This window comes from Macrotis lagotis, chromosome 4 (assembly GCF_037893015.1).
Source record: "Macrotis lagotis isolate mMagLag1 chromosome 4, bilby.v1.9.chrom.fasta, whole genome shotgun sequence".
In the NCBI taxonomy this organism is placed as follows: Eukaryota; Metazoa; Chordata; class Mammalia; order Peramelemorphia; family Peramelidae; genus Macrotis; species Macrotis lagotis.
This window is the reverse complement of record NC_133661.1, coordinates 132,182,973-132,210,073: the sequence shown is the minus strand read 5'-3', so window position 1 is coordinate 132,210,073 and position 27,101 is coordinate 132,182,973. Positions and strand designations below refer to the sequence as shown.

Below are 27,101 nucleotides of genomic sequence, written 5' to 3'. Positions count from 1 at the left end.
ATTCCATTGGGGAAGATAGCAATTACATCTAAAAAGTCATATGGCATAAATATAAAGTTAATAAATACAAATATATGCAGAGTAGTTAAATGCAAAGCAGTTTGGGAAGGCACTGGAAGTTGGAGAATCAGGAAAGGCTTTATATAATTTGTGAACTGCAGTTTAAAAGAAGAAAAGGACTCTGAGGTGGAGGTAAAGAAAGAGTCCATTTCAAGAGTGGGAAGATCACTGAAAAGATATAGTTTAGTTGTATAGTAGGGTTCAGAAAGGGGAATAATGATACTGCAAAGTTAGGCTGGGGTTTAAAATCTAAACAGAAGAATTTACATTTTATCCTAGAGGCATTAGGAAGTCTCTGGAGTTGAATGAGTAGAGAAGTCACATGGTCAGATCTCTATTTAAGGAGAATTACTTTGTGTGTAAGGTGGATTGGAGTGGTAGGAGATTTAAAATAGTCATCTAGATCAGAAGTGATGAGTACCTGATAGTAGGTAGCTGTGTGATGTTAGAGAAGGGGTGGGATGCCAGAGAGGTGCCATGAAAGTTGAAATGGCATGATTTGGTACTGGAATGGTTCTATGGGATGAGGAAGAATGAGGAGTTGAGGATAAAACTGAGATTTTGAACTTCAGATCCTGCAAGAATGATGGTGCTTTCCACAGGAGCAGGGAAGTTTAGAAGAGGTGAAGGTTTAGGGGGAAAGATGATGAATTCAATTTAGACTTACTGAGTTTTGAAATTTTGAAATGTCAAACTAATAATTGATAGTGCAGGATTTATGTTCAGGGAGAGACCCTAAAGATAGATAGGTGATTAAAAATAGGCAATGTTTAAAATTTTCAATATGACTGATGTACCTGTGCATGAACTTACCTGCCTTTTTCCTTGGGGGTTGTATTGGGGGTGGGAGAGAGAAACATAGATCTGACTGAAGGATATCTTCCAGTGGCCCATTATGATAGTAAACTCAACTGGGTTGAGGGAGCAGCTACTGGTAGGATCAATGGGATTCTTATTTCCATCATCTTTTTTTGTTGTTTTCCTTCCACAATTAGTAATTTCCAGCATCATCATCACATGAATAGGGATATCCTGGAAATAAAAAAAGCACCAAAGAATGAATACCAAAAGAGAAGCATTTAGATTTCCTTCCTTCTTTGTGCTCCCTTTAATGAATACCTGAATGGAATTAATGAAGATATTCCTGGAAGGTTCTAATTCTTATTCTTTCCTTGTTTTTCCTACCAGGTAAAAACCACTGTTCTGGAGTTGAGGCACACCATGGAAAATCATTCAGTCATTTCAAGTCCTGCTGGACCCTGAAGTGTGAAATGAAGGGTGGAAGTTATCATCTCTGAAGCATTGATACCAAAACAAACATTCCCTCTGACTCCAGGACCTTATTTATAAACTGTTCATCAGCAGGCGGGCCTGTGTTGAACTTCTGTGTCAAAATGTCAGAATTAAGCTCTTCATTTCCAAACCACTACCTTAAGGTTAACCTGTGTCACTCCTTTGAATGTCTCTTTCAAATGCCACCAAACTCCAGTTCTTTTTTTGAAGAGGCTCTTTGATAAGGGGGAAGGGTAGAAACTCTTTTTTACTTTTTTTCCCCTTTTAAAGCAGATTTCTGCAAGATGAGAATATTAGAAAAATAAAAAAAAATAAACCAAAACCCCAAACACTAAAAAATCAGAAGAAAATTCAGCTCTGTGATTTAGAATTAGATGCTTTTTCTTCTCTGGCTCAAATCTCGAAATCTGAGATTATACCAACTTCTTGGCTGCTTTAAATTCCAGCCACTTGCCTTAATCTTTTGGTGAGTGTGTTTAATGGAAAAGCAGATTTCAACAATGGTGGCTAGTCCCAACCTTGCTAGCATTGTGTGTTTGTATTCGACAGACTTATTGGTGAAGAAAATTGTGATTGCTTGCTACTGATTTCGACAATTGCACTAGCCCCTACTGAATCATGCTATTCCTCATGCTCCAGTGGAGCTGATTGGTGTCTGAAATGAAATAGTTTGTTAGGCTTATCATTATTATTATTATTATTATTATTATTTTTAAAGTGTGAGTTCAACAGAATTAGGCTTGGTTGGTTTGAAAAGAATGATGGATTTCAGGAAAAAATTATATTTTTATGATTTTTCCTTCTCTGCTGGGAAAATAAAACACCAGGCAGCTTTTGAGTTATGTAAAAGTTTGTGCCATTTTTCTTCCCCTGATTTTGCCATGGCTGTGTGTGTGTGTGTGTGTGTGTGTGTGTGTGTGTGTGTGTGTGTTTCTGTTGCCTAAATTTCACTGAGGGACAGTTTGGAATGCTGAGAACAAAGGTTGATCAGTGACTGTATCAGAAGTAGATTTGAAACTGAAGAGAAAACAGTTTTTTCATCAAACTGGAAATATCCCTGTCACTTTGGACTGATGAATCTCATTTTGCTGGAGAGTATACATCTATGTAGAAGTGAAACATGTATTTTTGTTTCCTCTTGTATTTCAGGGATAATGAGTTTAGGCAATAAATATTTTTCAGAATTAGATTTGCATAATTCACAAGGGTTGCTGAACCTCAACTTTAAAAGTACGTGCATCTGTTGATTGCCACTTACCCAGAAAGAACTGAATTTGCCTTTGGTTGAACATAGCACTAAAATCTCTTAGTGGCACCTTTTGGGTCCCAAAGAATTCAGTTTGACTAGAAACAATCTCCCTTCCCCCCCACTCCTTCCCTCCTCTCATTTTCTCCCTTTGGCTTTCCTCATCTCCCATTCCCCTCCCCTCTCCCCTTCTTCCCCCCCCTCCCCTCCTCTTACCCCTCTCCTCTCCCATCTTTTTCCCTCCTCTCCTCTTTTTTTCTCTTCTTTCCTCCTTCTCCCTCCCTTTATTTTTTTGTTTGTTCTATTTGGTCTTTTTTGGACATTCTGGACCCATTTCTCTCTTTTACTCAATTGGAAGAAGTCTATATTAATAAAACATTTCTCAAACAGCTCCCTGGGAAGGTCTCAGCCATTCTTGAGAGTTCCAGCATTCTGAGATTCTTGGGACATCCATAGAACTTTTTCATACTTTCTGAGTTTGCTGGTATCACAGGTAACTTGTGCAGAGAGGGTGCTTTGTCTATAATGGGCCATGAAGACTCCCTCTAAGAATACCTTTTTGTACTGCCATAGCATTTTGAATCAAACCAGAAAAGACTTTGTAGCTACTGAATCCAATATACAATGCTTCCTGGACCTTTGCCCCATGCACTGGCTCCATATGTTGATTTTTTTCTTTTTTTCTCCTTTTTTTTGCCATCTGCCAAAAGGGTGGGAATAGGAACAGAGAAAGAGTAGTTACTCTGTCTCTTGAAAATGCCCTCTCAGCCAGAGTGGTGACTATAAATGACACCCTCCTATTTACCATCTGCTCCTTCTGTACCTTTTAACTGGAACTGTGCTGATAACACTGCCTTTTAAAATATTCTGTTTCCTCCCTCTCCCTATTCTATTGGCAAGACAGGCCAAAAGCTGGATTTTATTTTCTTTATGAGCTGGTCGTCATAATTAGGTTTCTGAAATCATTAGTGATCTCTGAAGCATGTCACTATGGATGACCCTTTAAATTCTTAGTGGAATTTTTGAACTATAGCATTTAGGTGAATATTTGACTTGAGACAAATTTTTTTTTTTTGATAAATGATGTTTTTTGAAACAACTTTTTTTTTCCCTTAGGGAAATGACTGATCCCCTTTAGATTTATTTACTTCAAAGCTTTACTGCATCAAATTCATTGGATGGTTCCACAAATCTAGTTTAAACAAAAATGTTTAAACATAAAATGGGGGATGGGAAAAGTTTGTTTTTACTTTTGTTTTTCATGGGCTTGGTGGATGGATTTTTAGAAACTTCCTCTCGATGTTTAATTGATGAAGACTCATTTTCATGATAGATGGTTTCTTGGGAAACCTTTTGCATTTCTCTAAAGATTATGTACCAGTCATGTAAGTTTGCTCACCTTTGACCTGAATTAAATTTTCTGATATTGGTATTGTTTATCGTTTCATATGTATGTATTTATGTATGAATGATGAGGATGAGGGTAAAGGAAAGAGTTTGTAACTCCATTTGTACTAAAGATTAAACAACCAGAAATAAGAGGCATCTATTTCTTTTTCTAGGAACTTATTTTCTAAAAATGACATTCTGAACAATATAAGAATTTAAAAGCAGCTCTTTTCTAATTTGGGGTATTTGAAATTTAAATACTTCAGACCTGGTGTTTGATTCTATACTTGAAGACTATGCTTAACCTGTATCCATTACGCCAGGGGCATTTTCTTCTTGGAGAGGTTTGTCTATATATACTTTCTGAGAAGCTGGTCTATATACACATTCATGGAGAAGCTTGAGAAGAGGGGGGGAAAAAAGCTTGTTCTGCAGTCAACTTTCTTTATTGATCGACTGAGCTACAGATAGAAAATGACTTTTTTCTGATTCCTCTACTTGCATTTCACTTGGATAATGAATTGTGAATTGGGAAAGTGTCCTTCAGCATACATCTTTCCAATAAAGAAGATAACATTTCTTTTTTATTCCTCACTACACTATGTAAAGCCCAAGTGGAAGGCAGAAAAGAAAATGACTCAATACTTATCACCTCTTCCTTCTAAGTGGAAAGCATATTGAAAAGGTGATGTTAGGATTGATTATTCTATAACTTTTTGTTGAGGAGGAAGTTTGGTAGAAGAAGGCATTGTAAGAATGTTTAAAAATGACAAGCTTCAATTTTTTAACCCTAAAGGATTCTTAGAAAAAGCCTTGAGTTTTAAATTCTCCTTTTGATAAACAGCCTATCTTTAATCTAGACAAAACTTTTTACCAGACTGGTTGGAGGAAGGGTGGTTCTGGTAGTATTAATAGTCTATATTTGTCTAAACTAGCTTTGCTATCCAAAGACTATTATTGAGACTTGAATATTTTTACCAGATTAAGTATGGCAGGAGGGAAGAAATGGGGCTCTAGACTCTGGGCTTTTTACAATAGAGCCAAGAAACTTAAGCTGTCCTGATACTGCTTTCCCAGAGAATTAAAAGAAATGTGGTATTTAGGTCAACAGTTGATAATTGCTGACATTTTGGTAGAAGCCTTCCTGGTATAATTTAACTGCTTGAATTAGAAAAAATAAATGGGAGCCTGGGGAAGATGCCTGAATCATGATACCATGAGTTGGTTACTTGAATGAAAGTTCTCACTTCATTGCCAATGGCTTCATCAGAGATTTGGGTCCAATTACCGCTTCGTACTGTGCTGTTTGTTTCTACTTTGTGCTGTGTTGATGAAAGAAAAATTCTTAGTTTTTGTTGAGCAGAGAATATAGAGTTTATGAGTATTTGATGTGAACTCAGTAATATATATATATGTATATATATATATATATATATATACTGTATAGTTTGTTTTTGAATAATTTGGCATTAAGCATTACATGAATGTGTAAGGTATTTTGTTTAAATGTTTTGTATTTCAGAATACCAATATGGATATACTTTTAAAAGCGTCTCAACATTTGCTGCTATTTTGTGTACATTATCTTTCACCTGCTTTCCCAGCTGCCCCGCCACAATCTTTTTAATTTTTCTGAGAATAGAGAGCAAAGCAGAATAGGTGGCACACACCATGATGTGACTTCCTGATAGATCTAGGTCACTTTTTAACTATTAAAAAAAACTTACTAGTTGATTTAATGAGACTGATGGGAAGATTATTTTTGTTAAGGCCACATGCTAAAAGATGAGATTCTAGTGTTCTTATATAATTCTTCTTGGATGGCCTACTGTTAGTAGAGAAGTGTCATATGAAAGCTCATTTTAAGAACCTTCTTGTCCCTGAAAGAAAATTATAGTCCATTTTAGTTTAGAGTTTTTAACTTTTGGGGTCAATGGCAAGTAGGATATAAGAAAGGACTGCCTACAACCCTTAGAATGGTTGTCACTTAAAGTCCTTTGAAGGACTGAGGCATGCTTCCTCTTTAGATTTGAAAGACTAATCATTTTCATGTCCATTTGCTTTGTATATTTTCAGAAAGTTTTTTTTAAAGACTGATAATAACTAATAAGCAGCTCATCTTATCATAATACATGATACTTTGACTAGCTCATTCTTCAGAATAAGATTGGGTTTTTTTTTGGGAGGAGAGGGGTTATGTCAAAATTTGTTTTGCCATAACCTTTGCTCTCAACCTAGCATTGTTTTTGTAATAATCCTGTTTTGTATGATACAAGATATTGAGAATAATATTCACATAATTTGTTTTGACAAAAGTCTCTGTTTTGTGGTGTTTCTTTTCCTCGACTAGAACCAAAGATTTCCAAAAGGATTGGGGAAAGCTTCAGGGTACTTCTCTCCCTTAACTAAAGTAGGAAACCCTATCTAGGAGAAAAGGTTTGGAAGAAGAATGGAGATAAATAAGTATACCATGAAATAACTAATGAAATGAAATAAAGCACTTTTATTTAAGAAGTACACTTAGGGAGGTATGCCTGCTTCAGGCATCTTATTACAAATGCTACAGGAGACCTCTAGTCCCAGATTTGTCATTCACCATTCATTCTGCCAGTCAGTCCACTCTTCTCCCTAACAATGATTAGTTTACTGAGCTTGGGAACTTGACCCCTTAAAAAGTATGTGTGTGTGTGTGTGTGTGTGTGTGTGTGTGTGTGTGTGTGTGTGTGTTTAAATTGGGGTCTGAGGGAAGGGTTGACATTTTCACTGAATACCATTAATTAGAGTATTTCCATATATTAACCTCTAGTGGACTAGATTTTGTGGGGAGATGGTGGCTGCCTTGAGTTGGCTAACTTGAGACCCTTAGCTCAAAAACACCTCACACATTTTATCAAGGAAATTCTTTTCAGTTAATTAGCCCTTGGGGGATACAAGTACTTCCAGAGAGGGGATAAATCCAGTGATTATTAAATTCCTGGTATCAGCAACCTTTTTCAGGCAAAATTAAAAAAATGAATGGGAGTTTTGATTTGGGAGAGGGAATAAAGAAAAGAGGAGGAAATATGTTATTAGGACATGTGAGATTTCTGTTAGCTTTTCTCCCTTTATCCTGACTCCTAACACCTACCACCACAGTAAGAGAGTTCTTATTTATGTGTTCTTTTTTCATGTACATTCTCTGATCTTCACAACCCTATGAGCTCTGCTCTTTTATAGATTTCACAAATGAAGTAACTAAATCTAAAAGACTGACTTGCCTCAGGTCACAAGGATTGGAACCAGGTTTTGACTATGTCCAGAGCTGCTCCTCCAGACTGACTGGCTTTGTTTTTATTGTGGGCAATTCTATATCTCAGAGCCTTCTGTATTTGAGTTAGATCATCAATACAAAGAGAAGGTGTCTTTTTCTAATCATAGACATTAGGGAAATTTTAATTCTGTTACTTTGTTCCTACCATAAAAATGCATTGATTGTATTGTCCTTGAAGAAATGGTGCTAGATGTGATTTCTAGAAATATAGCTGACATCTGGGTGAAGCTGACCCTAAGATTTATTGCCCCCAAACTGTGACACTGTCACTTTCAAATATTTGCCTGAAACTGGGCTTAAGCTAAAACATTTTTCAGATATTTAGCTCATGTGGTTTCCATATTACCTTGGCATGAACTTGGTATTTCCCTTTCCTCACTGTGCCCAGCAATTAGGAATGGACTATCTTCCTTTCTGAACCCCCTTCCTCCTCTAACCCCTGCCAGAAAGCTCAGTGACAGTCCAGCAAATAATTGAGCACTGCACACAAAAGACAGCTGTTGTCCATCTGGTGCTTTTAAATTTCAACTGTTAGTCAAATGAATTTCAATTCTTTGCTGATGATAAACCTACCAAAAATACCCCCAAGCTTCACCCAGCAACTGCTGGGGGCAGACTGTTCAGTTCCTTGAGTTGATTCTTACACAAATGGAGTCTAGTAAAACTTTTCCATGTATTAGCCACTAGGAAACACCGAGTGGTGACTGAGAAAAATAACTATCACTGACCTTTTTTTCTTGTTCTTTATCTTTCCTTTATTTCTGGCATATGTACTAGAAGTGGGGGTACCCTTGAACTTCAATTTCACGATTTTCAAATTGTCATTCTGCAACTTACCAATGACTGGTTCACTAAAGAGCTTAAATAATATCATTAACATTAAATAATAGTGCCTTAAAAATAATGTCTTAAAGTTTTCTGAGTGTTTTACATTGATTATACTTGAACCTCAAAATAATGTTGTTAGGCCAGGTATTAATATGTGGTATAATCACATGTTACTGAAGAGACTGCTGAGGCTTAGATTAAGTGATTTGCCCATTGCTACATAGTTAGCAGGTGTACAGGTGTAATTTAAACCCAGGCCTTTCTAAGTCAGGATCCAAGGCTCAGATGTACAAGTGGAATTTAAACCCAGGCCTTTCTAAGTCAGGATCCAAGGCTTTAGCCAATAGACTATATGTGTGGTGGTCTTTTACTTTTTCTTTCTTCAATGTGGCCTGCTGTATATACACAAATACATAAATACATGCACACAAACACATATATACACACCTGCATTTTTATTTTATTATTTATTTTTGAGACTGGGTCTTCCTATGCAATTTGTGGTTTGATCTTACTGTCAATTGGATAGAAGCTTTGAACTTTTCTAATTTCCATCCTAAGCAACCTGGATTCCCCTGTACTCCCCACCCTCCCATTATTGATCTCAGATTTAATGCATACATCTTGTGGGCTTTAGCCCTAGTCCAACTCAAAACTCCTGAACTAGAGCTAGCCTTCACCTCCTCCTTGTCAGGGCTGCAGAAATGTACCCCTGTTTTTGAGGTTTGTCTTCTTCCACCTCATGGGGGAAGAAAAAAGATTAATGAGCTAACATCTTTCAGAATCCACTCTTCTGTCCCCCTCTCCTCATGCATCTTTCATAACTGTTGCCAAAATAATCTTCCTTATGCATAATTCTTGTCATATCCTCACCTCCAAGATCTTCAGTTATCCTTATTGCTTAATGGGTTAATTTCAAATGACTTCACCTTAACATTCATGTCCATCCACAATTTGGCACTACCCTTTCTTTTAAAAATCTTGTATTAAAAATTATTAATATATTTATTTTTTAAGTCACCTTAATTTTTAAATCTATTCCTGCCTACTTCCCTACCCAGTGAACCATTCCTTGTAACAAAGATTAAAAAGAAAGAGGGGGGCGAAGCAACCAAGCCATCAACCATGCTTCAGAGAATGTGCACTCTGCTATATCCCAAATTCTAACCTCTTGGGAAAAAAGGGAGGGAGGAACATTTTCTCAACTTTTCTCTTGGGCTAAGCTTTAGCTTTATGTCTTCTTATGCCCAGTCCTTGAATCTTCCTTATTATTTCTACTTTTGTGCCTTCTTCTTCTTATCCCTTGTATTAGAAACGTCTTTCATCCTCTTTGCCAATTCTTTTTTTTTTTTGCAAGGCAATGGGATTAAGAGACTTGCCCAAGGTCGCTCAGCTAGGTAATTATTAAGTGTCTGACTGGATTTGAACTCAGGTCCTCCTGACTCCAGGGTCAGTGCTCTATCCACTGTGCCACCTAGCAGCCCCACCAATTAATTCTTTTGTTGTTGTTGTTTTTTGTTTTTTGCAAGGCAAATGGGGTTAAGTGGCTTGCCCAAGGCCACACAGCTAGGTAATTATTAAGTGTCTGAGGCTGGATTTGAACTCAGGTCCTCCTGATTCCAGGGCTGGTGCTCTATCCACTTTGCCACTTAGCCGTCCCCTTCCCACCAATTAATTCTTGAACCTCCTTAAATCCCAGATCTAATGCCACCCTTTCCCTGGAGCCTTTTCAGACTCACTGGTCAGTAATGACCTTCCACCTCAGATTTCACATAGTACCTTGTTTTGCATGGCTCTATAATGTACTTACACAATATTGTTATTAATTGGTTATCTGCATTTGTCTTATTCCTCCTTCTAGGCTAATAAATACCATGTCTTATCTATTTTTTGTTTATTTCTTTAATGTCCATCAATGTTCTTCACACAAAAACGCAATAAATATTTTTGAGTATTGACAGAATGTTAATATAAACAAAACAATTGCTTTAAACTTTGAGTAATAAAGTAGGGAAGGGCAATGAGCAAATTTATAACCAGTTGTTGCTTTAGCTAAGATGTCACTATGTAGATACTCTATGTAGCCATTAATTGTAATTGGTATTGGATTATAGAAGTAAGTTTGTGTTTTTTAAGTCTTTTATTTCCTACTGGAAAGCTATGTTCAGCCCAAACTTCACATCTCTGGTTGATGCTTTAAGGGTTTATTTAAACTAGCACTTCAAGTAGAACCTTATTATACTCGTAATACAGTGATCTTGGTGTGTCAGAAAAGAATAATGTGTCAATATAGTTCTTTTCTCAGCTAAGAGAATGTCATTGTTCAACATTTTGTTAGGCACCAAAAGGCATACAAAAGATAAATGTGGTTGTTCCTGTCTTTAGGATATTACACAGATGCTATATATATCTATATCTATCTATCTATCTATCTATCTATCTATCTATCTATCTATCTATCTATCTATATTTATATATCTTGAATGTGTGATATGACTTAAAATAAATATGATATTTGCTTATGAAAAAACTAAAGTTCTGTGAAAGCTGGAAAATGGGGAAAAGTTTCACGGAGGTAACATTTTACCTGGGCCATGAATGATGGGTAGGATTGGCAGATATGAGAATGGCGGCAATTTTGGGTATAGGGAATAGTATGTGCAAAGACCTGGAGTGAGAAAACATGAACTGTATTAGCAGTTATTATGAGAATAGGGCATAAAATTGATCTATAATTCCATCAGAATAACATTTGAGGCAATAGCAAATTGGAAAGAATCAGATTAAAGCAAATTGTATATTCAATAATCTAGGTTTTCGAGACCTGTGTCGGAGATGACTTCATTGTCTATCCAGATGGTAAAACAGAGCACTAGGTTAGTGTGAGTGATCAGAATAGTCATAGGACTCAAATATGGATGCAGAATGAGACACAGAGCTCCATTTATTGCTTTGTAGAACCTTCCTTGTGCCATTTGCACATTTCCAATTTCCCTATTTTTGACTAGTTCTTCCTTGCCTCTCTCTGGCACTGTAATCCCTAGTTGTGCCTCTTCCTGCCAATATACTTTATTGTATCCCCAAAGAACTGGGCCCACTTCAGCCCAATATGGAGCAGCTGCTGGGGAGGAGCCCTGCTGTTCCCTATTATCTGCAAGTCAGTGACATTTATTGAATGCCTTAGCCTTGCACATTCATCAAGTGCCTGCTGAGAGCAGAGCCTTCTGGTGGGGTGCTTAACATGACTTCAGCACTGGTGGATGAACTGCCTTGCAGGCTCCCTTGCTGGTTCATTCCTTCTTGCCAGGATAGTGGGACGCCCTTTCTCAAGATCCTAATCCCCTATTTCCAACCTTTCATTTTTGACATTAATCTTCTTTCATGAAGTCTTTCCTGATCTCCCAGGGTTATCCCTACTTCCTTCCTCCCCACCAGGATGACAAAATTCCTCATCCTGAGAACATTCAAAGTACTTCATTTTTAATCCTTTTTTACTGAATTATAAACTCTCTGAGGCCAGGTGCTTTGGCTTATCCATTTTTGTTTCCTCCTCAAGGCCTAGAATATGACTTGGTCAATAGAGAAAACTTTACAGCTGAAAGAAGGCTTGGGAATCATATAATCCAACCTGCTCATTTAGCAGATGAGGAAGCTGAAGTCCAGAGAGGTGAAGTAAGTTGGTCAATGAACAGTTAATAAGGGACAGAGCCAGGCTTCAAACACAATGCCTTTGATTCTTATCCTCAGGGTTCTTTCTACCCACCCAGGCTACATACTGCTAACTATGACCTATGCTAATTGCATACTATTAGAATACACTGATCTCCAAGGGTAGAAGGCAGTGAAGAATCTGATTATTGCTAGAGAAGGTTGAGCTTGAAGTCAGGAAGATCTGAATTCAAATGCAGCTTTAGACACATTTGTGTGACCCTGGGCCAGTTTGCCTTAACTCATCTGTAAAATGGAGATACTAATAACAATTACCTTGCTGGGTTGTTGTGAAAATGAAAGGAGAGAATTGTGAAGCACTTAACACAGTTCTAGTTACATTGTAATAAATGGTTATTTGCTTCCTTTTTTTCTTATCTTCTGCTACTTTCTCCTGGTCCACCCCAACTCCACAATGAAATAGCCGAATTCCTTACCAAGGTTAACCCTTCTACTTTTTCAAGTAATCCCTTCTCTTTCAACAGGGTGACCTTTCTGTCATCTTAACTCTTTCACTTATTTTCACTCTCTTCCCATCTGGCTCATTGCCTACAAACAAGCCCATATCTCCCCTAATCTGAAATAAAACACCTCAAAAAAAATCCAAAAAACTTGCACTTGATGTTTCCATCCCTGCTATATCATTCTATATTTCTTCTATTCTTTAGCTCAACTCCTTGAAGAGACAATCTACCGTAGGTGCCTCAACTTTGTCTCCTTTCACTCTTTTCTCCCCCCCCCCCCCCTTTACAATCTGGTTTCTTATCTCATTCCACCAAATCTTCTCTCTCCAAAGTTACTAAGGATTTTTTAAGTTGATAAATCCAATGATCTTTTATTGATCCTCATTCTCCTACCTTTTTGTAGCCTTTGAACACTATTGCTCACTCCTCCTTGATACTCTCTAGGTTTTTTTGGGACATTACTCTCTCCTGGTTTTCATTTTACTTATCAGATCACTCCAGCTCTGTCTCCTTTACTGGTTCCTCCTTCAGATCATACACTTTAACTGTAGTTATCCCTTGGATTTCTGTCCAGGGCCACTCTTCTTTTAGTTCACTTAGTAATTTCATCAGCTCCTGTGAATTTAATGACCATCTTTATGTTGATGATTCTCAAATCTACCCATTCTGCTCTAGTCTCTCTGACCTCAAACTGCCTTTCAGACATATCAAACTGGATATTCAGCAAATATCTAAAACATCAAAATGGAACTTATTATCTTTTCCCCTTAAGCCTCTCCCCTCTTTACCTTCCCTCCTCAATCTAGAGGGCAACATCACTCTCTTAACTCCTTCAGGCATGCAACCTAGGAGTAAAACTGAATTCCTTACTCTCTCTCATGACCCATATCCAATCAGTTGCCAGTGTCTATTGATTTCACCTTTGAAACACTAACGTGCCCTCTTCTTTCTTCTGACATTTCCATCACTAGGGTATGTCTTTCATCATCTCATATCTGGGTTATTAATAATAATAACCTGCTGGGGTGCATCTGCCTGCCCTAGTCTTTCCCCATTCCAAACTTTTTTCATTCAGTCATGCAAGTTATTTTCCTAAGTCCTATAATGTCACACTCAATAAAACCTGGGGACTTCCTATTATTGCCTCTGGCAGTAAATACAAAATGCTCTAATTGGCATTCAAAAACTTTCATAGCCTAACCCCCGCTTTCCTTCCAGTTTTATACCTTACTCCCTGATACATACTCTTTGATACAATGATACCAGCCCTCTGGCTGTTCTACAAGCAAGATGCTCATTCTCCTGTCTCTAGGCATCTCCTATGGCACTCACCCATGCTTGGAATGTTCTGTTTCCTCCACTCTGACTTCCTTTAAGTTCCAATTAAAATCCCACCTTTTAGAGGAAGCCTTCACCAACACCTCTTAATTCTAGTGTCTTTTCTTTATGAATTATTTCCTATTTATCCTGTACACAGCTTACTTCATTATATATATAATATGTAATTTTTATTTATATATATATCAAATATTTGTTATCTCCTTTATTAGATTATAAATTTCTTAAGAGGAGGGACTACTCTTTACCTCTCTTGTATCCCTAGCACTTAGCACAGTGCCTATAACTAACTGTTAATTGGTTAGGTGATCTCTAACTAAGAGATGCAACTATCTAGGGAAGGAAAGGCATTGATAGTACAACTGAGATAAAGAGATGAAGAAATAAATGAGACTAGAAGAATCTGGGAGATTGTGTCCTTATCATCTCCTAAATTTTAAGCATCCCTCATGAGGGCAGCTCATTTGATCTATTTTTGTATCTTCTCCCAATGCCTATGGGGCAGTTACGTGGCTGGTGGATAGAGTGCTTGGATGAGTCAGAAAGACTCATCTTCCTGAGTTCTCATCTGGCTTCAGAGACCCACTAGCATATCTAATTTCAGTTGGATCCAACTTAAAAATAACAATGATAACAACCACTAGTGCCTGATGCAGCCAAGCCATAAGTAGAGTCCATTGTAAATAAAATCCTGGAAACCAAGAAATATAACTGGCAAAATCCAGGAAAAGTGAACCCAACCATAAGAGAGTATGAAAAGCATTACCAGTGAATAGGAAACACCAAAATGAGTTCTGCTTCTAGGAGAGAGGCTATTTATTTTCTGCCTGTTTATGCTTCCTGCCTCATGAGAGCCAATGCTTATGTAGGAGATATATTCATAATAAAAGGAAGAGTCAGATCTTTACAGTCTCTTGGCTAAGCAACTCCCCTTAAAAGACTAAGAAAACATGATTCTTTCCAGGGCATCAGATTTAGGATATCTGTGAAAAAGAAAAAAAAGAAAGGAAAAAAAAACTTTCACTACTGAAGCCCATTACTAGTTTGGTATTTCCCTTTGCCTCTACAAATTTCCTGGAATACTTGTTGCTGAAACAAGAGAGGGAGGACCTATTGGACAGGAACAAACACACTCACTCATTTTCCTTTTCTTTTTCCCCTCCTGACCTAGAATACTGACAGAAACGCATTTGCTTTCTTCCCTGTCTTCCTAGATGTAGCCATTACACTGAGTCGGAAAGAATGGGGTTGAAGTGGGGGAAGCTGAGTTTTCCAAATAGGCCTTGATAAAAAGTCAATCAGGAACTAGTAATGAGCATGTCTCTGAATACATAGTACTCATTCCGCCTTTTTCACTTCTTCCAGTGATTTTCCAAAGCATCTTAAGAGTGGGTTGCCTTGGCATTTGTAAATATTTGAGTTTGGGAATTTTGAGAGTTTCCCCATATAAAGGATGTTATTGAAAAGAAGTGTCACATTCTTCACTGGGTCTCCAACTATCACCTTGCCTTTATTTCTGCCCCTTCATAGTGTAAGCAAGATCTGACAAGTAATATGAAGCAGAAGGATAAAGAAGGAACTTACTATGGCCTTGGGTATGCTCTCATAATTACTTTTCTAAGAGGATAAATTATATAGACAGTGGTAACTTTCTTTTGGAAATGAAATTCGATTGTGCAGAGTAAATGTGGAGTTATTAAATCTTCACAGAGCTTTTAACATTTTTTTGAAGCACTTTGACATCAGTAAGTCCATTTTTTTCTCATAACTATGTGAGGTAAAAGAGGTTGATGCTGTAGCCTCTTTCCTCCTGACCCAGATTCTGGAGGTCCATGGAAGCACAACAACTCAGAGGCACTGCTCAGATGCTACCATATCTTGTCTCCTGATCTAACTGGCTCCAAGGACATGGAGAGTCAATTAACAAGCATTTATTAAGTGCTTAAGGTATGGGACACTGTTTACAGTTTAACAGAATCCCCCCAAAAAATTAAAAGAAAATTCCTGTCTTTAAAGTCTAAGGCTACTGTGGAGACAATATGCAAGCATCATGTGCAAACAAGATTTATGGCAAGACAAATTAGAAAAAAATCAAGATGGTGGAAAGCAACAGTATGGAGGGAGAGCAAGAGAGACTGCACAAATGGAATTTTCTCTAAGATGTGAAGGAAGCAGGGAAGTAAGGAGTTGGAGATGAGGGGAGAGTGTTACATGCATGGGAGATAGAAAATGAAAATTAACATAATCAGAAGATGGAGTGTCTTGAGAGAGAAAAAAATGGAGGAGGCCAGTTTCTCTGGATCACAGCATATGTAGGAGCAGGGATAGGATTAAGGATTAAAAAGCCTGAAAATATAGGGAGCATCATGGAGGGGTTTAAGAGTCAGAGGATTTTATATATGAATCTTTTAAAAATTATTTTTATTTATTGCATTAAATATTCCCCAATTACATGTTAAATTCTTTAAACAATCATTTAAATAATTTTTGAATTCCAGATTCTCTCCTTCCTTTACTTTCTCCTCCTTGGGAAGGCAAGCAATGTGGTTTGATTATACATATGAAATCATGCAAAGCATATTTCTATATTAAACACTTTGCAAAAGGAAACAAGCAAAATAAAATAATAAAAATATGGTAAGGCAGGTAGGTGATACAGTGGATAGGGTGGTTGGTCCAGAGTCAGGAACACTTCCTGAGTTCCAGTGTGACCTCAGAGCCTTACTAGCTATGAGACCCTAGGTGAGTCACCTAACTCTGTTGACCTTAGTTTCCTCATCTGTAAAATGAACTGGAAAGGAAATGGTAAGCCACTCTAATATCTTTGTTAAGAAAACCCCAAATGGAGTCACAACAAATTAGATGTGACTGAAAAAACATAAGAACAACAACAACAATAAATAAAAAGTCTACTTTTTTTTTGGAAGGTGAATAGCATTTTTCACCATGGGTTTGGAATTTTCTTGGATCATTGAGTAGCCAAGCCTTTCATAGTTGGTCATGCTTATAATATTGCTGAAACTGTGTACAATATTATTCTGGTTTATGGGGTGACTAGGTGGCACAGTGGATAGAGCACTGACTCTGGAGTCAGGAGTACCTGGTTTCAAATCCGGCTTCAGACACTTAATAATTACCTAGCTGTGTGGCCTTGGGCAAGCCACTTAACCCTATTTGCCTTGCAAAAACCTAAAAAAACAAAAACGAAACCCTAAACAATATTATTCTGGTTCTGTTCACTTCATTTTGTGTGAGTTCATATAAGTCTTCTCCAGTTTTCCTGAAATCATCCTGCTCATCATTTCTTATAAGCACAATATTATTTCATCATAATCATATATCACAATTTGTTTAGCCATTTCCTAATTGATTGGCATCCCATCTGTTTCTAATTCTTTGCCACTACAAAAAAAACTACTATGAATATTTTTGTATGAATAGGTCCCTTTACTTTTCTTTGATCTCTTTGGAGTACAGACCTAGTAATGGCAGGTCAAAGATATGTGCATAGTCTTATAATCCTTTATGCATTGTTCCAATTGTTCTCCAGAATGGTTGGACTACTTCACAATTCTACCAATAGTTCATTTGCTCCCCAATTTTTATACTTACCCTCCACAAGTTTGTCATTTTCCTTTTCTGTTATGTTAGTCAGTCTGGTGGGTATGGGATGGTATAATAGAGCTGTTTTAATTTGCATTTCTCTAATAAGTCATGATTTAAAGCATTTTTCACTTGACTATTGATCATTTTGATTTCTTCTTCCAAAAACTTCTTTTTCACATCTATTGACCACTTATCAACTGGGAAATGACTCTTATTTTTATAAATTTGGTTCTATTCCTTGTGGTTCTTGAGGCAACAGATCTCAAAATATTTAATATGAGAAGCTTGTTAATTATAAAGCAGACATTTCAGAGAGCTCAGTGGCAGAGATAGACAGATAGAATGGGAAATTGGGGAAGAGGAGATTTAAGGTGAATGGAAATGAGGAAGTATACAGCTGAAGTTGGAGAGGATAGTGTGCTTCAGTAGTTGGGGTATTCAATAGCACTTGAATAGGGAAAGTAATGAAGAGGAAGTGAACCAACCATTGTAGGATGAATAGAGGAAGAGTTGTATTGAATGGGGAGTTATCACTCCCATCTCAATACTCTGCCTATCCAAATTCTATTGAATATCACAACTGCTTATGTACTTGAGTTGTTGCTTTTATTTTTATTTTATTTATTTTTTTAGGGTTTTTTTTGCAAGGCAATGGGGTTAAATGACTTGCCCAAGGCCACACAGCTAGGTAATTATTAAGTGTCTGGGACCAGATTTGAACTCAGGTACTCTGACTCCAGGGCCGGTGCTTTATCCACTGCACCACCTAGCTGAACCTGAGTTGTTGCTTTTAAAGGAGGATTTATTATTAATGTGGTGTAGCCTAGGCTCACTTTGACAACTGAAGGGAGAATGAACTAGAATGGGGATATACTTGAGTCAGGGAAAGAAATAAGAAGGCTATTGCAATAGTCCAGGTATGAAATGACGAGGGACTACACCAGGGTGATGACACTGTCAGGGGAGAGAACAAAGTGTATATGAGAACAAAAAAGCAATCAAAATAGACTGGGTTCGGCAACTGATTGGTTATGGAAGGTTAGAGAGTAAAGAGCCAATGATGACAGCTGATTTGTGAGCTGATGACTGGGAAGATGACTATATCTTCAACAGTAATAGGGCAATCAGGAAGAAGGGAGGATCTTGAGGAAAGGATAAAGAATTCAATTTTGGATGGGTTGAGTTTAAGATGTCTGTGGGGCATCCAATTTGAAATATCCAGTACTTTTTCAAGCTCTTGCTGCAATGTGATAGGATTCCTGAGTCCTCACAGGATACAGTATGCAATATACAGGGAGACATTGAAGACAAATGTGAGAGTAAAGGCAGTCTTTTGGAAAAGATTGAATGGAATAGGATCACCTGTACTTGTAGAAGAGTTTGCTTTGGCAAGAAGGGCTGCCTCATGTGAGACCTGTGAATGAGGAGACAGTGGAAAATATGAGGAGAGAAGAAAATGGGAAGTTTTGTGAAAAGATTTGAAAGAATCACTATGAGTGGGGCAGTGAGCTAATTAAGGAGGAGGAAAGGGATTACCTTGCAGAAGTGATGACCTAGGTGAAGTTATGTAACATAAATTTGTAGTGGACTCAGACAGCATGCTTTTATAATTTTTTTTCGTTTTGTTCAGTTCCCCTTCTATGAAAAAAGAAAAAGTTATATTCTTCTAATTAATGTATACTTGATTTTGTTGCCTTTGAAGGGTGGTTTATGAACTCCCAGAAAGGAAAGAAGTGATCAGTAAGAGTCAAGTTGTTGCATCAGAAACAAAGTATGCTAGACTAACCCTATTTCCTTTGTTGACAAGGTTACTAGACTAGAAATCAGGAAACTGCCATGAGTATAATAAAACTGGATTTTAGCAAGAATTTGGCAAAGTCAGTCTTTCCATCTGAGCAAAAATTAAAAGATGTGACCTGAAAGACATTTAAAATTAGCTGGATTTTTACCTGATTTATCTGAAATGGTAGTGCTCAAGTGATCTTTGTCAATTTGGAGTGAGGTAAAGGAGTTCCTAAGGGAATCTGTTTTTGGCTCTACTCTGTTCAACATTATTTGTTGTTGATCAGTCATGTTCAATTCTTTGTGACTACATGGATCATGGCCAGTGCAGTCCCATGGGGTTTTCTTGGAAAAGATACTGGAGTGATTTGCCATTTCCTTTTCCAGTGGATAAAGTGACCTGTCCAGGATCACACAGCTAGTAAATTCCTGAGGTCAAATTTGAACTCGGGTTTTCCTGACCCAGTGTTTTATCCACTGAGCCACCTCATTGTCTCAACATTTTTAAGAGACAGTAAAAACAATACAAATTTGATAGTTTAATACAGAGTTAGAAAAACACAATAGCAATAGAATCAGGATGCCAAAAGATCTTAATAAGCTAAAAAAAAAGTGTACAAGTGAAATCTGACAAAATTTAATAGGAAAAAAGTTAAAGTCCTGCATTTGGGTTTTTAAAAAATCAATTGCAACAAGTTTAGAATGATCAAAGTTTACCTAGATCCAATGTGAAAAAATTTATGTATTTTGTTGCCTTTGAAGGGTGGTTTGTGTATTTCAGTAGAATGAAGTTATTTAATGAATCAATAATGTGACATGGTAGGTAAAAACCATTTGAAATTTTTGACATTATTTTTTTTTATGGTTTTGCAAGGCAAATGGAGTTAAGTGGCTTGCCCAAGGCCACACAGCTAGGTAATTATTAAATGTCTGGGACCGGATTTGAGCTCAGGTACTCTGACTCCAGGACTGGTGCTTTATCCACTGTGCCACCTAACTGCCCCAATTTTTGACATTATTAAGAAAGGAATATGACCCAGAACAAATGAAATGATAATTTATGAAATTGTGAAATGGGAGCAGGCATATTTGGTTTTTTGAATACTTTCCTAGAAAGACCCCAACTGGCAATGGGAAATGGGGAGGCAATTGCATTTTAGTTGTCTATAGAAGGTGCAGAGCAAAAATATAGCAGAGGAAAGCAGCAGATGGGATACAAAGGCAGACCAGATGAGGACAGGAGAATGGGATGGTGAAGGAAGGCAAGTGGTAGTGGGGAAGAGAATGGGAAGGGGAGACAGTATAACTGGTTATGCAGACAGTATAACTCCTATAATTAGGGATTGGAGCTGGGAGCACTAAGCAGAGTTGGAAGCATTAAGCAGTGTGGATCTGAGAGAGATGGAAGAGTGGCAGGGACAAGAGTTTGAGGTCTCATTTTTATAGGGTTTTGTGGAGGAACGGACTAACTTTTATCTGTGCCACCTTAAGGCTAATTCATCTCCAAGTCATTTCTAAGTTGTCAGGTAAACTTTAAAGTTAATATGTTCACATTACCTCAGAATTATCAATGACATTTGGTATTTTGTTGGTTTTTGTCTGGGATTTTCATGAAGTAGGACCTTGACAGCAGTGCCTAGATAGATCTGCTGATTCATCACATGATACCAGGATGTTAATCTTGATTAATAAATGATAAAATTTGTAAGCTATGCTTCTTTGATTTTTGGGGCAATTTGCATGTGACCTCCAGATTTTATTTTAGCATTTTTATTTCTTGCTATTGCCCCCTTTTATTGGCTACTTATAAACTTTTTATACTGACTAGAATGGAGAGGGTGATGGTCAGGGGGAACATAATAAAACAATTTTAACACAGTAACTCTGATGAGAAGACTACTGAATTTTGCCCTGATGAAAGATATATCAAAGAATTATAGATTGGGAAATTGAGATTTTGTTAGAACCAGTATTTGAACAAAGAACCATATATGAATCTAATAATGAAAAATAGTTTACTATATTGTCTGGAGATAATATCATGTTTAGAGTAAGAAATAATCATTTTAGTTAAAAAATTAGTGAAGGCATTTAAATGTTGATTCTTTAATAGTATACTCTAAATTTTTATGTACTCTAAATTGTATCCCTTGACTACCACAAGTCAATAATCTGTAGTTTTTTAATTGGTGTGAGAATTCCCATGATCAACACATATTGAAACCCATCTATAACTTAGTAGATAAGTCTTAGAGACTTCAAGTGACTTAACCATAGTAACATAGCCAGTATCACAAGTCATATTTAATTCAGTTCTTCCTGACTTTGTCTATCACTCTCTCCACTAAGTCATGCAATCGCTTTAATTTTTGCTAGTATTGTTAATATCCAGATAATAATGGAAAAGTGTACCAATATCTCTCTTGACCATTTCTGGACTTACATAAGGGATGGTTGAAATGTCTGTCCAATGCAGCATATCCCTCATTATGGGTTCATTTTTTTTTGAGCAGTGACTAAACCTCTGAGAAATGGGATTGCAAACCTAATTAAATAAACCAAGGAGATTGGCAGTGCAATTTTTCTAGGGAATATTTCAAAGGAAGGACAATATTATTCCGGGATATAGATAAAAAAATTTTATCTAAAGATGACAATGTGATAACTTACTGAGGGCGCATTCTGTCAAAGGATTAAGAATCATAAACCATTTTTTTTTAGGGGGTGAGGGGATATGAAAGGCAAAGATCTGACTCCTCTCTCTCTCTCTCTCTCTCTCTCTCTCTCTCTTCCCAAATCCTTCTCCTCTCTCTGTCTTTCTCCTCTTGATCTCTCCCAACCCCTTCCCTCTTTCTCTCCCCTCCCCTCTCCTCCTCCCTTTCCCCTATAGATCAAGACTTCTGCTTGTTTTTTTTTTTTTTTTTTTTGCAAGGCAATGGGGTTAAGTGGCTTGCCCAAAGCCACACAGCTAGGTAATTATTAAGTGTCTGAGGTTGGATTTGAACTCAGGTACTCCTGACTCCAGGGCTGATGCTCTATACACTGCATCACATAGCCTCCCCTGCACCACCTAGCTGCCCTGTTCTGCTTGTTTTGAAGTAAGCACAGAAGCCCCAGAAATATATTTTTGTGAGAGTTTAGAATATGAAGTTTATACTCATTGCTTCCAATTCCTTGATTTTGTAACTGCAAACCTGGAAGGATTGTAGAATTTTATAATGAGAGGTCTTTCCATCTTTGTAATAAACCGTTGAAATAACATGACTATTTCAAGTTTTAATTTAAATGTTCAAGAGAGATATATTTTAATGGAATGAGTAATATTTCTTATGGCCTTCTGGGCTTAAATAAAATGATGATTAGTACAAGTCAGGATACATGAAATTTTGTTGAAACAGCTGTTATTTGCTACTGTTCTCATTGATAACTCATTTAGTCTCTATATGGTTTTCCATATGTGTAAATTATAGTTATGGCATGTTGTTCATGTTCAAAGGAACAAATGATTTGCTTTTATGTAAAAACTATCAGAAGTAAATTATTCAGTATTCATTGCTTGTATGTTATAGAGAAAATCTAAATTTACTTTGACTCTTTTTTCTCTGTAGGGCATGCTTTTAATGTTCCCATCTCAGAGAACTTGTGGAATTGACTAATTGTGTGCTTTGCATATTTATAAACACTTTGTTATTTATTAATGAACCATTTCAGAGATAAAATTAGCATTTTATTCACATCCAAGATATTTCTCAAAGAGACTCTGACTCATGTCAAAGAATTTGGAATTGAAGCTGAGTGAATTGAAAAAAGGTGATTATTTCTTTCTAGGTGAACCCTAAAGATAGAGAAGAGCTCTTTCCTGGGAAACAGCTTTAGCTTGGCTCCTTCTGGAACCTTGGTTTTTGGACCACTGTATTTTATCCTAGAGGCTGATTGAACTAAACAAAAACGAGAACCTAAAGACAGATGAAATCTTTCTAATTTTGCATCAAAAAATTACACATGAAGAGAAAATGTTCTTATCTTATGATCTTCCAAATTCCTGTTGACCTAATCAATTAGTCAACAAGTATGAAGAAGTAGATATTGACTCCATAATTTCTTTCTTAGCAGACTACAAATATATACTGTCTTTGACATAAAGGGAAATATGAAAAGATGGTTTTTTTATGTGGGTTTCCTTGAGGTGATGGCAGAAGAGTCAAGTGGGGTTAGAGTTGGAAGCACTAAACAGGAGGAGTTAGTATGGAATAGAGTTCAGGAAAAAAAGGTTGTATCCAGAGAAAATATTTGGAAATCATTATGATTTAGGTAAAAATTGATAAATAGGTGAACTAAGAGAGAATGAAAGTGTAAGGAGAATAATTGAAGTCCCAGGGTCGTCTTAGGGACACCCAAGGGAAAGATGGGGGTGGGGAGAGGATTAGAATCCATCAAAAGAAACAGGTATATGTGTGTATGGGGGATGGGAAGGAGAATGCAATGATTAGGAGGAAAATAAAGATCATAAATTGGCACAAAAGTTAAGAGAGTAGAGGGGTTGAAGAAATAGGAGACTGTTTAGTGCACCAAATGATAAAATGCAGGGACAGATCAAGTCTGAGAAAAGCCATTGATCCAGATAGAAGAAGGTTATTTGTGACATTAGAGAGTTTCAATAATATGGTGGAGCTGGAAAGTCAGATTGCAAGTTGAGAAGGAAGGGTACAGGAGAAGAGAAAGGGGAGATAGTAGGTGTAAACCATTCATCAAAGAAGTCTGGTAACAAGAAGAAGGAAACAAATAAAACTATAGCCCTAAGGGACAATCAGGACAAATGGAAGTTATTTTAGGATATAGGGGACTTAGACATGATTGAAGGAAGAAGTACATAAAGAGAAAATGAAAGATAAAGAAGGAGATAATTGAAGTAATGTTAGAACTAAAAGAGACCTTAATGATCTTATAACTCAAATTTTAATTTTATAGATGCAGGTCCTTAAAGACTTTTTCATTATTGCCCAGATAATTAGATGAATAGGTAGAAGGTTGAAATTGAAGGTCACCTAAGGTTGGTTGATTTTTTTTTTGACTTGGCCACTTTAATATTTGTTAAATTTAATTTGAGTTGAACTTTGCTCTTAGTCTCTCACCTTCTCCATTAAGTTTTTTCTCTGTTAATAGTATTTTATTTTTCCAATTACATGTAAAATATTACATTTACATGTTTTTGTAAGATTCTGAATTCCAATTTTTTCTTCCTCTTTCCTTAGAAAGCAAGTAATCTGATAGAGGTTATACAAGTCCAGTAATATTAAATCTATTTCCATATTAGTCATGTTGTGATAGAAGAATCAGAACAAAAGGGGAAAAAAACCTTAAGAAAAAAATCAAATTTAAAAAAAATGAAAATAGGATGCTTTGGTCTACATTCATACTCCATAATTTTTCCTCTGAATGTGAATGGTATTTTCCATCACAAGTCTTTTGGAATTTCCTTTGATCATAGTATTGCAGCTCATTCAATCATAGCCAGTCATCGCACAATATTGCTGTAACTGTTACAATGGTCTCCTAGTTCTGTTCACTTGACTCATCATCAGTTCATGTAAGTCTAGGTTTTTTTGAAATCTGTCTGCTCATGATTTCTTATATTCATAGACCACAACTTGTTCAGCCATTCCCTAATTGAAGGGATCTCCTCAACTTCCAATTCTTTACTATCACACAAAAGAGCCACTATAAATATTTTTGTACATGTAGGTCTTTTTCCTTTTTTAAAATGATCTCTTTGGGATACAGACCTAGAAGTGATATTGCTGGATCAAAGGGTATACATAGTTCCAAATTGCTCTTCAAAATAGCTGGGTTAGTTCACAACTCCACTAACAATGCATTAGTGTCCCAGTTTTCCCCATAACCTCTCCAACATTTATTATTTTTCTTTTTTGTCATATAAGCATTCTGATAGGGATGAAGTAGTACCTTAAAGTTGTTTTAATTTGCATTTCTCTAATCAATAGTGATTTAGAACATTTTTCATGTCTTTCATGTCTTTATCTGAAAACTGCCTGTTTATATCCTTTGGTCATTTATCAGTTAGAGAATGACTTGTATTCTTATAAATTTGACTCAGTTCTCTATATATTTTAGAAATGAGACTTTTATCAGAAATACTGGCTTTAAAATTATTGTCCAGCTTACTGCTTTCCTTCTAATCTTGGTTGCATTGGTTTTGCATGTGCAAAACCTTTTAAATTTAATGTAATCAAAATTATTAAAAGATTATTCAATTTGTATTTTGTAATATTCTCTATCAGCATTTCTACATATCTACCTCATCTATTTCTACATTTCTGTCTCATCAGCATTTCTACATGTTACCAACAAAGTCTAACAGCAAGATTGTTTGGTCATAAATTCTCCCCTTCTCCATAGATCTGATAGATAAACTATTCTTTGTTTTCCTAATTGATTTATGATATCACCCTTTATGTCTAAATCATGTACCCATTTCAACCATATCTTAGAATAGTGTATGAGATGTTGATCTCTGTCTAGTTTCTGTCATATTATTTTCCAGTTTTCCAACAGTTTTTGTTAAATAGTGAGTCCTCATTCCAGATTTTGGAGTCTTTGGGTTAATCAAACAGCAGATTACTGCAGTCATTTACTACGGTTTCTTTTGTACCTAATCCATTTTACTGATCTACCTCTCTGTTTCTTAGCCAGTGCCAAATAGTTTTGATGATGGCCACTTTATTATATAGTTTTATAACTGGTGTGGCAAGGTTGACCTTTTATTCCTTCCAGATGAATTTTGCTATTATTTTTTCCTAGTTCTATAAAATAATTTTTGAGTAGTTTGATTGGTATGGCACTGAATAAGTAGATTAATTTAGATAGAATTGTCATTTTTATTTTATTAACTCAGTCTACCATGATATTGTTCCAGTTGTCATATCTGACTTTATTTGTAGGAAAAGTGTTTTGTAACTCTATTCATATTGTTCTTGGATTTGTACTGGCAGGTACATTCTCAAATATTTTATATTGTTTATGGTTATTTTAAATATAATTTCTTTTTTTAAGGTTTTTTGCAAAGCAAATGGGGTTAAGTGGCTTGCCCAAGGCCACACAGCTAGGTAATTATTAAGTGTCTGAGACCAGATTTGAACCCAGGTACTCCTGACTCCAAGGCCGGTGCTTTATCCACTATGCCACCTAGCTGCCCCTTTATAATTTCTCTTTATATCTTGATGTTAGGCTTTGTTGCTGATATATAGAAATGCAGATGATTTATTTGGGTTTGTTTTATATCCTGCAGCTTTGCTCAAGTTACTGACTGTTTCAAGGAGTATTTTAGTTTATTCTCTAGGATTTTCTAAGTATACTATCATATCATTTGTGGAGTGAGAGTTTTGTTTTCTTATTGCCTATTGTAATTTCTTCCATTTCTTTTTCTTATTGCTATTTTCTATAACAATATTGAATAATGGTGATAATGGGCATCCTTGTTTCAACCCTAATTTTATTGAGAATTCTTCCAGCTTATTCCCATTACATATAATACTTTCTGATGGTTTTAGATATTGATGATTATTTTTTTTTAAATTTTATTTATTTTAGGTAATGGAGTTAAAAGTGACTTGCCCAAGGTCATACAGCTAGGTAATTATTAAGTGTCTGAGGCTGGATTTGAATTCATGCCCTCCTGACTCCAGGGCTTGTGCTCTAGCTGCTTCCTACTGATGATTATTTTATTTTATTTTATTTTATTTTATTTTATTTTATTTTATTTTATTTTATTTTATTTTATTTCATTTATTTATTCATTCATTCATTCATTCATTTATTTGTTTATTTTAGATTTTTGAAAGGCAAATGGAGTTAAGTGGCTTGCCCAAGGCCACACAGCTAGGTAATTATTAAATGTCTGAAGCTGGATTTGAACTCAGGTACTCCTGATTCCAGGGCCAGTGCTCTATCCACTGTACCACCTAGTCACCCCCTGATGATTATTTTTAAAGAAAACTCCATTTATTCCTATGCTCTCTTGTTTTAGGGTTCCATATTTTTGTCAAAAGCTTTTAAAGCA

The 27,101-nt window shown here is 36.3% G+C and overlaps 1 protein-coding gene across 2 annotated transcripts in view; it reads left to right on the top strand.

The window, feature by feature from the left end:
• FAM174B (family with sequence similarity 174 member B) overlaps positions 1–26,820 on the top strand; it is a 54,817-nt gene extending 27,997 nt beyond the window's left edge. For both annotated transcript variants that reach the window (XM_074234153.1, XM_074234152.1), the window contains exon 3: positions 1,249–26,820. In XM_074234153.1, coding sequence (XP_074090254.1) covers positions 1,249–1,252 — 4 coding nt within the window. In that variant the 3' untranslated portion in view covers positions 1,253–26,820. The remainder of the gene's footprint in view (positions 1–1,248) is intronic.
• The last annotated feature ends 281 nt before the right edge of the window (positions 26,821–27,101 follow it).